A 14,548-nucleotide genomic window follows, 5' to 3' on the forward strand; every position below is an offset into this window, starting at 1 on the left:
GGGAGGGGCTGCCGGGAGTCGGGGTGCTGCCGGCTGCACTTCTGTGTGTCTTTCAGGAAGCCACAGGGCAGGGGGCGTCTGTGCAGAGAAGCGGGGGAGTGAGTAGCAGGCAGGCCCAGCTTGTGTACCAGTCCAGTGACACATATAGAAACATAAATCAGGTTAGAGCCGGCGCGCCCGGGCGCCACATGTGTATGGACTGGCAGGCATGTCTGTACACTGGGTGGGCACCTGTCTTGTGAGTGGCTCCGGGTGTGGCTACTCCTCGGACTTTCAGTTTCTGTAAGATTTATCTGTAGGGGCCTACCTTCCCCCATCTCCAGAGGGGAACGTAAGAAGTTTAACGGAGCTGGGACTGAGCAGATTAAGGGAGTGGAGCAGAGGCTGGGCCGGGGAGAGTGGGGACTGCGGGTGCTAGTGGGTAGGGATCCATCTGTTTGCCCCGTCTCCCAGCCAGAAAGGCATTTTGGAAAGACTGGCGTGGCAAGCGTCGCCCTGAAACGTCCACAGAGCCGGAGAAGTGATGATCACTGAGTGAGTGGCACTGGGCTGAGACTGGCCAGTTTGTTAACAACAGGGATGCTAGCAGTTAGGAAGGCTAGGAGGAAACTCAGAATGGGGACCATCTGCTCCCCCAACCCCAGCGGGACAAAGACATCATCGGAGGTCTGCAATGCCGACTGGATGGCCTCGCTCCCCCCTCACCTCCACAACCTCCCCCTTTCCAATCTGGCAATCCCAGGTATTCGTCTATTCCTACTTGTTCCCACTGTGTTTAATTCTGCCATTTTAGTGTTGTTAAGGGGTTGGGTTGCTTTTCTATTGTGCTGAGAAATTAATTGTCAGTGACCCCTTTTTATTTTCGAACCAAAAACTTAACACTGAAGCAACTGCTTTGAAGAGATTTCATACACTGCATCATTGGTAAAAGGACTCATGAAAACGGAAGCATCATTGTTTTTGCTTGTGGGTTTTTTATTTGTTTGTTTGTTTGTTTTGCTTATATTTGCTAGCCCCAATCTAAGAATATTATCTTTCTTACTGTTGTTATGTGTATGTGAGGGGTGCATTGACTTAAATCACTTGAAGGGGAAATCAAAGGTAATGAATTAAAAGTCACAAATAATTTAGATCTGGATCAAAATTAAAACTGAAAAATATTTTATTTCTCATTTATCTGACCTTGTGTATTGGAAAAACAAAAAATGGATAAGCATTGGAGAATAGGTTCAGAATCAGAACTGAGTATAAAGACACATTTTTGTTGTTAGAAAAGCCAGAATAGAGAATGCAAACTCTCATCACAGGCAGTCATTAGGTGTGAGGAGGTGGTGGTGTTTGAAGCTTTGTCTCTCTATGTATGTATGTATACAGGTGTCTGCCTGACTGATTTAGAACTGCAGCCTTGAAAAGCATTTCTGCTCCAGCCACTGTCTCTCTGCTGGAGGTTTTATGCCTTGACTTCATTTGTTAAGTGTGTCCTCTTCCTTCCACTCAGAAGGTGGTTATTGTATGGTTCTAGGGAAGGATATTTGGACAGTGAGTTTGGCCTGGTGTGCTGAGCAGCTCCTACAATGGGGATACTGGAAAGCACTCCTAGAAGCAGGGGATGGACTACTGCCCATCCTTTCTTTCACTCGGAGACATAACAATTGAAGTTTACCATAGACTACCAGACAAACTCCCAAGCATTCCCTAGACCCGTCTGGGCTTTTTTGAGGTTTGGTTGGTTTTTTTGTTTGTTTGTTTTTGGTGGCTGAAAATATGACCTCATGCAACTCCTGATCTTTGCTTTCTGTGCACAAGGAAGAGCAGTGCTGGCTTCAGATGCAGGCTTTTCTTTACTCACCTCATCTTTTGGGTGTCTTCCAGGTTGATTGTCCTCATGGGCCCCGGTTGCTTTTGAGCAAGGAGAGGGCTGCGAAATTTCTTTATAGTTATGATCACGTATGTTTTATCAGCCATTGACTACAGCTCCTTGGGAAATGCCAGGTGGGCATGCTTCAGAACAGGTCTTTTCCATGTTTAATTGGCGCCTGTGGAGTTGTCACTGAAATGATGCATGGGCCACTTTTAACATTAGTCATTTGCCCTCAGGCCTTCTGATGGAATTATTTTGTTGAGTGATACGGCAGGTAGTATGTGTTTGCAAACAGAATGGCATCTTAGGCAGGCCCTAAATGGCTGTGTCATTCAGGGCATGTCCGGGGTAGGTTGGGGCTTCCTCCTTCCTTGTTGTACTTTGGATAGCTCAAACCATAACACCAGCTCTGCTAGTGTGTTGGCTGTGTACTCTGACCCCGTGACTGTAGAAAGGAGCTGGGCATTTGTTCTGTGATCCATAGGGTAGCTCACAGTTACTAGAATTGCTGGGGTAACGGGGGAGCAAATAGCTGGGACCTGCTGTTGAAACTGGAAATTATATGATTAGCCACCATGGAGATCACGCGAATTCTTTCACCCTGCTTTGTGCAGTCCGGTCCTGCTAAGCAAAAAGAAAAAAAAATGGCTTTGATTCCTCAAAAGATGCTGAATTCACTACTGTGAAATGCTGTTTCCTCAGCAGTGGAAGGGACATTAAGTGTATGTATGTGTAGGCTCAAGACAAGAAAATAACATTAAATGCTAGCCATTCATGGACTTCCCCCTACTAGTTCTCTTTCCTCTACCTCGAGCTTCATACTCACCAGATAAAGACTAGCAGTCAAGTTCTACCAATCCTTGCTGAGAAATCCCGAAATATAGAAGGCATTTGGGAAATGGGGGCCATGATCGTCCCCCGTTTCCTCTTTAACTCTTCCCTCTTATCATCATCTGCATCATAATAGCTATTATGTACTGAGCACTACCATGCAGCACCCATTGGCATACAATACCTCCAGTCCTCCTAACTTCATGAAGTAGGTGTTAACATCCTCAGTTTAGAATTAAGGAAATTATTGTTCAAAGAGGTTAAGTGATTTTCTCAAGATCACACAAATAGGAAGTGGTAGAAGTTGTATTTAAACCCCTATGTAGCTGCAAAACCGAGGTACTGTCTCTGTGCCCCTGAGGGGTCCTTGGGAATGGCAGAGCAGTGAGTGTAGTCTCTATCTGAAAGCCAGTTTCTTCAGACCATCCTCTGCAGTGAATGAAAGAATTTTTAAAAGCGAGTGGTATTTATCTAAGTGATTATCACTTTGAATATATAGGTAGATAAATACATATTATATGTACCTATCCACATGTACATATATACATATTATATATACATATGCCTGTTTAGCATTGGAACCCAGTAAGTTTTAAATTCAATTTTAGTGCTTCAACCTGGTGTGTGTGGGTGTGTGCACACCCACATGCCCAATCTGGGGCGTCTATAGGACTGGGTCAGATCTATCAGGATGGCGATGGGGCAGGGGGACGTGGGAAAGGGCAGGGAAAAGACAAGCCTTCTGGCAATAATAGCAGGACTGAGATGGAGTAAACTGTGTCACATTTGAGTGCACCTGCTGCCTTTGCCTAAGTCATGATGGGAGAGAACATGTGTGAATGTGCACCTCTCAACAGAGCCTTGATGTATTATTTTACTTCCGCAACTGTTAAGAACACCTGTTAATGGCCACTACCACCAAACATACTAAAATATCTTGGAGAAGAACCTCAAAATAATTCTTATTGCTAACTGTATAGAATCATTTGATGTCTGAAGGATAAAGGATCCAGACATCATAAAGGACAGATTTTTAAATTAAAGCTTCAAACTCTACAAACATTTTCACTGATGTTTGTGAAAGCATGATGTTCTCTGTGGACAAATGGACTAATCGGAAGACATTTCTCTATAATGTATACTGCTTTTCAATGAATTTTTTTTCTCTGTACATTTTAATGCTGTCCCATTTTTTAAAAAAACACTTTCTTTCTTATTAAAGGTAAACTGCTTGGTTTACATTTTGGGAAGGTTCTATTGGGAAGAGCCTCGAACTTAAGGATTGCAAAATTTATTGTTGATTCTTGCTGTGTAATATTGAATAAGTATCTAAATTTCTCAGAATATAGTTTCTTTATTTGTAATTAAGATATTGGGTTAAATGAAATATAGAGTCCTTTCCAGATTAAGAATTATGTGATTAATTTGAGTTTTGTTTTGTTTTATTTTGTTTTGTTTTGTTCCCTGTTCTTTGTCCAATGTAGAAAGAGCTGGAAGGAATGATTGGGTCATTTTAGGTCTAAAGGCTATTTCTTTTATGCCTCTTCAAAACAAGAAAATGTACAAACAAGGTTTCACAATTGTCAGAATGCAGCAGGGTCTATTCACTTTAGCCTCTTAAAGGGGGCTGTGGATTACTTGATGTAAATGAACTTTTACCTCACCAGACCCTAACTGCACTTTAAGAAACCTCCATATCTATCTATCTATCTATCTATCTATCTATCTATCTATCTATCTATCTATCTATCTATCTATCTATCTCTACCTTCATCATACATAGTTTTTTTAAAAAGAACTAATTAGAATAAATTTTACACCAGAGATATAAATAACATGTTGCAGAAGCACACAGAATGGAAAGATTCATTCCAGCTTCTGAGATTAGGAACTACCTTGTTGAGAAAATAGCATTTGATCTATAATGTGAGGAATGGTCAGGACTTCAAGGGATATGGGTTGAGGGTTAGGGTTGGGAAGGAGACTTTCCAGGTGGATGGGGGTGTATGGGGGTAAATGGGGGTATATGAGGGAAATGGCTAGAGGACACCCTCTCTGGTCCCTCCATATCCCTGTTATAGTTTCTTTGTCATAGTACTTCTCAACACATTGTTATTTTTAAGTGTATGTTTTTCGCATGTGAACAACTTGCTGACAGAAAATATCTTATTTCACTTTATAATCCTAAATCCCAGTAGAAGGTAACAGAGCAGCCATTGGTAACAGTTGAGTGAATAATTGAAAGTATGGAAAGTATGGAGTAAGAATGTTAGAAACATGGTTTGCAGCCACCATTGTTTTTCATTGTGATGGGAGCTAGAGATTGGTTAAGTTCAGCTTTCACAAATAACCACATGAAACCATATGAAGATTTTCCAATCCATTTCTTGTTATTGCACGTAATATTCCTGAAGATTAGGCTTGATAAGGCTCATCACTAAGCCCCATTAGAAATGAAAATTTTAAGGCTGAAATGGTCACAAGAGTCAGAAGAAGAGGCCTTGTGTAACTTCTGTTCTAGGAGCAATTCTTTCACCCAACATCCCTCCTGCCTTCCTTCTTCCCTTGTCAGATTAGAGCTTTTCATCTTTGCTGCATGGCTGCTGCCTCTCCCAGATCTCATTTCTTGTTCCCCTCTTTGCTTTCTTTCCACTGATCTGACCTGGTCCCCGGTCTTCCCTTGCCAGGATCAACCCTTCCACAGGTGCTGCTCGCTGCTCACTTCTCTCCGATTCCCAGACGATTCTCTGTTCTCATGTTGCTAGTGATCATTCCCTTCTCTTCTTTTCTGCCTTTCTGGAATCCTATCCTTTTCCTAGCAGTTTTGCCCTTGAGCACTTGGTGATTTCTATAGGTCTTCCTCCTGTGGCCCCACACCCTCTTCCCACATGTGTGACATGGAGTGGAGCAGGATGGAGTCATTACTCAGATATTGCTTCTGAAAGTTGAACCAGATCTGGCATATCTGAAGGAGATTTGGGGACCACCCCAAAAGGGCACAAAATAAATTGTGTAACAAGAAGTTTTGTTTGGCTCTACTCTGAGGATAGCATGAACCATGAGTTGGCCTAAAACAAATCCATTCTTCTACAGGATTTGAGGTTGTGGGAAACCAGGGACCAAGCTGAATCTACCAAGGCTGACTCAATCATGAAAAAAAAAAATCATACGAGACCAAAATGGTCCCTTAAATGAGAATAGTTTATTTTTGTTTTGTTTTGCTTTTCCCCCCTCTGGGTGGTCACAGTGAAAAATAAAAAGATGCTATGACTGTGGTGGTTCCATTAGTAGGTTTCACTCCTAAAAAGACTCATCATTTCTCTAGCCCTCTGTCCTCCCGCAAATCACAAAAGCCACAAAGATTTCCAGAATCACACATGTCTATAAAAAGAAAGATCATGGATTGGTTAAGAGTATGAATGCTACAGCCAGACTATGTGGATTTAAATACAGACTCTGCCCTTTACAAGCCCTGTGACTTTGGACAAATTACTTAACCTCTCTGTGCTTCAGTGTCCTTCTCTGTAACACAGAGGTAATCTATGCACCACCTCATTTTCTTAGTGTGAGAAATAAATTCATTCATATAGTATGCTTTCTGTCACAAAATAGCACTATATAATAATAACAATTGTTACTATGTATCTTTTTTTAAAAAAATCAATCAGAACATTCATTTATTGAAAGCCTGTGCCTGGAATGGACAACAAAAAAGAGGTGTAAAATGCAGTTCATACCCTCAGGTAATTTACAATCTAGTTACAGAGCTGACTGTCCAATTAAACTGTCTCTGACTCAGTGTTCTCTGTCTGGTCAGATTAGGGTAACTTGAATGGTTGCCCTGCAAAGGAAGCTTTAAAGTTAAGGGAAGGATATACAGAGGGTTGCTCAGGCTGTGAGTGCCAAGGGTGTCCTTAGATGCAATATGGGGTGGCTGATCAAGATGCCAGAAAACTTTCTTTAGTTATTTACTCTGTCCTGTCCCATCCCAAATTCAGCTGTCAGACTTTGTCATCCCCAGACATCCAGAGCCTTTGGGAAAAACTCAGCCCTCTGTGACAGAAGCATGTTGTTTAGCTTTTTGCCTGCCCTCCTCGTTTCCTCATCACTTGCCTTCCTAACCCAGTCATTTTGTTCCTAGCTCGAGAGTGGGAATGTTACAAAATGCTTTTCTTTGAACAAATCCTTATACATATTTTATAATTCCTTCCCCCAGCTATTGGAATAATAGCTTCATCATCCCTCCAAACACATACATCACCTGTACATGCAACACACATACACCACCCATTACCCAACACACACACATGCACAGATACTTAGCTGTGATGTTAGCCTCAGCCTCAACCTCCACTGGGCCCAAATCTCAATACCTGCTATCGTTCACCCGTCATAAATATCTTGCAAAACACACCCACTGACACTTCAGACCCTTGGAGCGTGCTGCTTCCACCTGCAAGCTCCTCTCTCAGACATGTTTCTGAAGCTGAGGAGTTGGTTTCTAACACGTGATCTGACCTGACCTCCGCTAGATTGACAGGTAGCTTCTACATCTCTCTCCTGCCTCTAGGAACTTAGGAGCACAGGCACACTAAAGGCAATGCTAGTGAAGTGCTTTAGCGTCCTGCAACTTTGGGAAAATCGCACACCACTTTGCCAATGCTGACTAACCCCAGTTAGAGTTTCAAACTAGGCCTGCAGAGGAGGGATTATTTGTAGACATTGTAATAGGTGGGTGTGTTTGTGTGTGTGAAAAGAATTTGAACACGCATCAAGAACCAAATTTAGGTGGAGGAGATCTGTGGCTAAATTTGTTTTAGTATTTACATTTGTGGTTAAGCAGGAGTCTTCCACCTCTCTTGTGTTGTGAAACATCGACAGGAATTTGGATTATATTACTGAACACTGTGAGGATCAAAGTACATGGGAGGATTGTATTGGTAGGTCTCTAGGTAACTTCAGGATAAAACAGGTTGAGCTACAGAGGTCTGCATTGCTCTAAGGGGGATATCTAGGTTATATGATCTATGAAACACAGGCAGTCTTCTGTGGATTCATTGTCTACTAAGCAGCTAAAATTTTCTAAGAAAATAACAGGTTGGGGTTTTTTTTGTTAACGTCCAATTACTCTAGAACTGTCAGCTGTAAAGTATCATTTCTTCTTAGAGAATATTCTATCAGTATTTTTATTTCTGTTCAGACCTGTCAAGATGAAAATAAAGGAAAAAATAGTACCCATTTGTGTGCTATAATGCAAATGTCTTGGAGTGCGGCAGCAGTCTGCAGTAATGGTGGAACTGAAAAATTCCTAGGCCCTGTCAGACTGAGATGAATATTTTATGAACATGTATGATTTGAAGGCTTATATATGAAAAGCATTATTTTTAAAGTGCAATTGAAACCAGATACACCCCTCCCTAAATAAATGCCAAACAAAGAAAGGTGTAAACAGTTCTCGTCCACCCTCCCCAGGTTTGAGTGTAGGTGATCATCTTGGCAGTAGGTGTCCATATGGATCCTCACAAGAATTATATGAGTGTGTTGTGTTAATTTGGCTAAAAGTATACATCAGTGCCTGCTTACTCCTTTTGCTTCTTTTGGTTCTCATTGCCTATATTTAAAAAATTGTATTCATTTAAAGGAAAATCATTAACTCAAAAGGTATTTACTGAATGCCCTTTTGTGCCAAGTACTGTGTTAAACCAGGTGATCACGCAGATCAGTAAGATTCTTCTCCCTGCTCTTCATGAAAATATGACCTTAGAAGAAAGCCAAAATTCAAACATGATAGAGAAAATGCATGGGGTCTGTAACACTCAGAAAACCAATACCCAATTCTGTTACTGGTAGTAGGAGAAACGCTTGGTTGGTTGGACTTCCAAGAGCACCCTTGGGTTGAAATATAAATAGCGAGGAGTAGAAAGCCAGATGTCACAGTGCAGAGGGGACTAAGGAGTCAGACAGCATGGTGACCTTAAGCAAAGCCAACCAGTCTGGTGTGGTTAGAGCACGGATTTTATTTAAAGAAAGGAATAGATGTGAGGCTGGAAAAGTAGGCAAGAACTAGATCCTAAGGAGCCTTATATGCCCATGCCAAGATTGAATGTCATCCTGATGGCAAAAAGCAGCCATTGAAAGAGTTGGTCAGAAATGGGTGGAAAGCCCCCCCTAAAATAACTGCATAAGAGTGAAGTGAAACAAAATGATCCAGCAGTTATTATGGATACTGTGGGTTAAGATGAGAAACTCATTGTTTCTTTTACTCTATTCAACATGTATGTTAATTTTCTTCCATATACTGGACTCTCTCCTAGGCACTGGTGATTCAGTGATGATCAATACAGACATGGTCCTTGCCTTCAGAGAGCTGACAGTCTAGTTGGAGAAATGGACATTTAATCAAGCAGTTATAACACAATATGCTATGTAGGATGACTAGAGAGGTATACATTACTGCTGGAAGAAGCGTATAGCAAGGGCATCTTAACAAGACTAGGGAGGCCTCCTGGAGGAAATTATGAATAAACTAAACTCTGAAAAATACACAGAAATTAGCCCTCAGGATAAGACAGACAGAGTAAGGATGCTCTAGAAGGGGAAATCAGACAGGTGAGAATCTTGAAGAGAGGGAATGGCGCATTTAACAAACCAAAATAGTTTATTATGGTTGTACTGTGGGTTACAAGGAGGAGAATGTCAGGGAGTAAAGTGGCAACATACTTAGAGGTCTTAAAAGCCATGTTAGGCCGGGCGCAGTGTCTCACGCCTGTAATCCCAGAAATTTGGGAGGCCAAGGCAGGCAGATCACAAGGTAAGGAGATCGAGACCAGCCTGGCCAACATGGTGAAACTCCATCTCTACTAAAAATACAAAAATTAGCTGGGCGTGGTGGCATGTGCCTGTAGTACCAGCTACTCGGGAGGCTGAGACAGGAGAATCGCTTGAACCCGGAAGGCAGAGGTTGCAATGAGCCGAGATCGCGCCATTGCACTCCAGCTTGGTGACAGAGTGAGACTCCGTCTCAAAAAAAAAAAAAAAAGGCCATGTTAAAGTTATCTAACTTCAGCCTGGGTACAGTGTCTCATGCCTGTAATACCTGCACTTTAGAAAGCCGAGGCTGGTGGATGACTTGAGGTCAGGAGTTTGAGACTAGCCTGGCCAACATGGTGAAATCCCGTCTCTACTAAAAATACAAATATTAGCCAGGCATGGTGGTGGGCGCCTGTAATCCCAGCTACCTGGGAGACTGAGGCAGGAGAATCACTTGAACCCAGGAGGTGGAGGTTGCAGAGAGCCGAGATCGTGCCACTGCGCTCCAGCCTGGGCGACAGAGCAAGACTCCATCTTTCAAAAAAAAAAAAAAAAAAAAAAAAAAAAGAGTTAACTAACTTTACCTGAACAGGAGTGGGAAGGGTTTTAAGCATTTTAAGCATGCAAATCACAAGGTCCACTTTGTGTTTTAGAACGATCACTCTCGCTGCAGCACAAAATATATGAGAACCAGGAAGTACTGTAACCAAGGGGACCAATTAGGTTGCTGAGGTCATCCAAGCGGGAGGTGACCCTGACCTGAGGAGGAGGGTGACAACATGGACAAAGAAAAAGAGAACAGACTTAGGAGCTATTTAGAAGGAAGTGTCAGCAGGACTTGGCAATTAATTGGAGGGCAAAAGAGAAGGTGCAATGGGCTTGGGTGACAGAGAGGAAGTTGGTGGCATTCCCAGGAATATGGATAAAAGAGAAGGAGCAGGTTTAGAGGTGGTGGAAGGAAGCAGGTGCTTAGTCTGGAACAGGCTGAATTTGACGCACCTGTGGGACATTTCAGAATTGGGAGAAGGGCACAGGTGGCACACAGTGGAGATGGTTTCAGAGCTAAATCTTCACATTTCACAATATGCCCAATCTTCTACCCTCACCCACAGCTACTATTATATCCAATATCAGATGGTTTCCATTTAAAGCTGATACCTCATTTTTTAGATTATGTCTTTTAGATTTGAACTAAGATTGTACTTCTTTTAGAAAATTTGTCGAGTTTCTAGTCCCAGAGAGGTGCCCCTTCGTGTTCATCTAGTGTCCAGTGTTCTGCCTGTTCTGTATGAATTGTCTCTTGGCAGGTTGGGCACGAGCGTAGGAGTTAGCTTCTGTATACTATACCATAAACCAACTGTGAAATGGAAACTTTTAGTTGCCACAATCATCAAACACGATTTATTTCATACATGGACATCTCGGGTTGCACCAATAGACTCAATAAAAGCAGGAGAATTTTACAGTAGAATAGTTCATTTAATGTAACTTTTTCTCCTAGCCTAAACATTTTTCTGGCTTTTCCTAAAGCTTATTATTGTTCTTTCTTCTGTGCTTCCAAAAAGGTTTTTAAAGCAAATATGGTTATCTCAGAGCTGAGAAGGCTTATTAGGGAATGACCAAGTGCCCCTTGCAAGGGGTTACTTCATACAAAGGTGATGCCATCTATTTGGAGACAGAGCAGGTTGCACGGTAGCAGAATAGAAGGATTTCTTGTGAATGGATTATCTACAGTATCTTATTTGGAGTAGGGATTGGGGTCTATTGGACAATGGAAGAAGAGAAAATCTTTCAAAAGAGAATAGGTACCCCTCCCTGTGTAGAGAGCTTTAAAATGCACCCCCACCCCCGACATGGGATTGAAAACCCTTTGACTCACATAAATCATAGGACGTTGGAGCTAACTTGGAGAATACCTTGGGCAATGGAATGCTCATTGTGCCTTGTGGAGCAGGGAAGGTTTGGTACCCCTTTGGTGCCCCTCTGGCCACCTCAGGGCAAGGGGTGGAGACTGTTGGAGAGAAACTTCAACTAGAGAAGGTCTGGTTGCACTTGTTTTACACATAGATACTTCATTTGAAAGTATTGCAGGTCTAAAAAGTGCCCTGTAAACCTCTGATTTACTTCAGTTATCTCTGAGCTCATCCAGCCAGTTGCAGGGATAGACCAAGACTGACTCTTTTAATTCCCAGGCTGTCTCTTCTCAGACAGTGAGATGCCCCTCGGCTTCTCAGCACATAAAAAAGAATAAGTTGATCAACATCCTCTGCTTCCAAGTATTCTGCCTTAAACATTTGCTTTGTTGCATTGTGGATAATTATGAATTTAATAGGCGACTGATTAAAAATTAAATGGGCCACATGGCTCTCTGATTTTGCAGGCAGTTTGATGGTTATTATGAATACTCTCCCACATGCCTCATGGAAAATAAACAAGTATGATAGGTTGAGAAGAATGTTTAAAGATGTTATCTTTGGTTCAAGGGACTACTAAATGGCCCCCCTCATCTGGAATCTTGGATTCATAATAACTAATTTTGTATACCCTAAAGATGCCTCAGCCTTTCTCCACTTGTTAATGTGGAGTGAAGTTCTCTACAAATGTTGCATTTTTCTCAAGGACCTAATTCAGAAGTGTGAGATTGATGACTCCACAGAGATATTATTAGAATATAATTTATGCAGGCATAAGTTGCAGGAAATCTACTCTCTGGTACCTTTCTTTTAAAATTGTTCAATGTAATATTTTATTATAGTTGTTCCTTTGGTCATCCTTTCTGGTTAATTTTGTTCTCTATGTTTTCTGACACATTCCTCTTCATTGACCCAGATAACTCAAGCTAGAAGGACAAAGGGAGATAAATGGAGCTAGGTGTAAACAGGTACAAGGGATGAAAAGGAGCAGAGAGGGAACGCTACCTGTTTAATGTTGGATGGACCAAATAGAAGTTTGGGAAAGGATCAGAAGACCTAGGCCTACCAGCCTTAGGCAACTCTCTTAGCATCCGTTTATTCAGGTATTCGTGCTTGTGTTTATTCTGTATAGATGCATTCAGTACCTACTAAATTCCAGAAACTAAGTATGGAGACATAAGCATGAATTAGATATGATCCTGCCCTCAAAGGCTTACACTTAAGTGGCAGAGACAGATGTGGAGATAAATAGCACTCAATGTCCTAAGTTCATCAAATATCAACTCACTGCCATGGAAACACAGAGGAAAGAGCAGGTCAGTCTCCTTGATGGGGTCAGGTGAGCTCACAGACTAATGATGGTAATTAAAATGGAAAGGCAAGGGATGATAAGATTGTCCCCAAGGACTCTAACGGTTTTTTGTTTTCTTAGACAAATCTTTTGCTACATTCAATAACCATAAGGTATACTTCTCATATGTATTAATAACATTGTAAATTAATATATTCTTAGCTTAGGCCTCAGATATTTTAACATGCAAAATTATTATCTGTTCATATTAAATTTATTGTAATATTTGTATAGATTGAATACCTGAGTCGGAATACAAGATGTTTTTCTATGAAAGCCACCCTAAACATCTTCAGCATTTAAGAACACATGTTCATTGTAGTGTCTGTTCTTTATGGGTTTTTTTCTTTTTCTTTTTTTTTTTTTTTTTTTTTTTGGAGACAGGGTGTTGCTCTGTCACCCAGGTTGGAGTACAGTGGCATGATCATGGCTCACTGAAGCTTCGACCTCCTGGCTCAAACGGTTCTCCATCTCAGCCTCCTGAGTAGCTGAGACTACAGGCACGTGCCATCACACCTGGCTAATTTTTTTTTTTTTTTTTTTTCTAGTAGAGACCAGGTCAGGCTGGTCTCAAACTCCTGAGCTCAAGGGATCCTCTCACATTGGCCTCCCAAAGTGCTGGGATTACAGGCATGAGCCACTCTGCCCAGCCTCTTCTTACATCTTTTATCTTCTCTCTATCTTTGTTATTCACACAGGAGGCACTATGAAAAAGTAGTTCAGAGTATAGGTTGTAGGCTCAAATCCTAGCTACTATTAATAGTTGCATGATCTTTATTTAGTAAAAAGGTTTACCCCTCTGTCTCTTAGTTTTTTTATCTGTAAAATTGAGATAATTATAATATCCACTTCACAAGTGCAAAGCTAGAGGAAGCACAAACCAGAAGACCACCCTCACTCTGACACCAGTTACAGGTTTGGGAGCCTTAAGAGCAGCCTTATGTTTGATAATTTGCTAGGAAGATTGACAGAACTCATTGAAAGTTGTTATACTCATAGTTACTGTTTATTGCTATGAAAGGCTACAGATCAAAATCAGCTAAAGGAAGAGGTGCATGGGACAAAGGTCGGGACATTTCCAAATGTGGAGCTTCCAGTTGTCCTCTCCCCATGGACAGTGTTTCTTTCCTTGTATTGATATGTGACAGTACCACACAAAGTACTGCTAACCAGGGAAGCTCACCTGAGCTTTGGTGTCCAGAATCTCTTCTGGGCTTCCACATGGCTGACATAAGTATCCAGCCCCTTCAGAGGTTAAGCCCATACCTATGTGACTCAAATCCTGCACCATAACTCACATCCTTAGACTTTCCCTTATGGCCCAAAGCTCTCAGGTAAATAAAGATACTTTGATCAGATAGGACATTCCAAGGGCTTAAGCAATTGCCTGCTGAGGACTGAGGGCAAAGACCATACCTCTCTTTGGGTAAGGTTTAAATTTTTTTTTTTTTTGTTTTTTTTTGTTTTTTTTTTTTTTTTGAGACGGAGTCTCGCTCTGTCGCCCAGGCTGGAGTGCAGTAGCGCGATCTCGGCTCACTGCAAGCTCCGCCTCCCGGGCTTACGCCATTCTCCTGCCTCAGCCTCCCGAGTAGCTGGGACCACAGGCGCCCGCCACCTCGCCCGGCTAGTTTTTTGTATTTTTTAGTAGAGACGGGGTTTCACCGTGTTCGCCAGGATGGTCTCGATCTCCTGACCTCGTGATCCGCCCGTCTCGGCCTCCCAAAGTGCTGGGATTACAGGCTTGAGCCGGTTTAAATTTTTTACTACACCACAAAGTTACTT

General features: G+C 41.9%; 1 protein-coding gene across 2 annotated transcripts in view; it reads left to right on the forward strand.

The window, feature by feature from the left end:
• Positions 1 to 14,548, forward strand: part of PLCXD2 (phosphatidylinositol specific phospholipase C X domain containing 2) — a 163,738-nt gene continuing 149,190 nt past the window's right edge. For both annotated transcript variants that reach the window (XM_025376660.1, XM_025376658.1), the window contains exon 1: positions 1 to 742. In XM_025376660.1, the coding sequence (XP_025232445.1) occupies positions 580 to 742 (163 nt within the window). In that variant the 5' untranslated portion in view covers positions 1 to 579. The remainder of the gene's footprint in view (positions 743 to 14,548) is intronic.

This window comes from Theropithecus gelada, chromosome 2 (assembly GCF_003255815.1).
Source record: "Theropithecus gelada isolate Dixy chromosome 2, Tgel_1.0, whole genome shotgun sequence".
Lineage (NCBI taxonomy): Eukaryota > Metazoa > Chordata > Mammalia > Primates > Cercopithecidae > Theropithecus > Theropithecus gelada.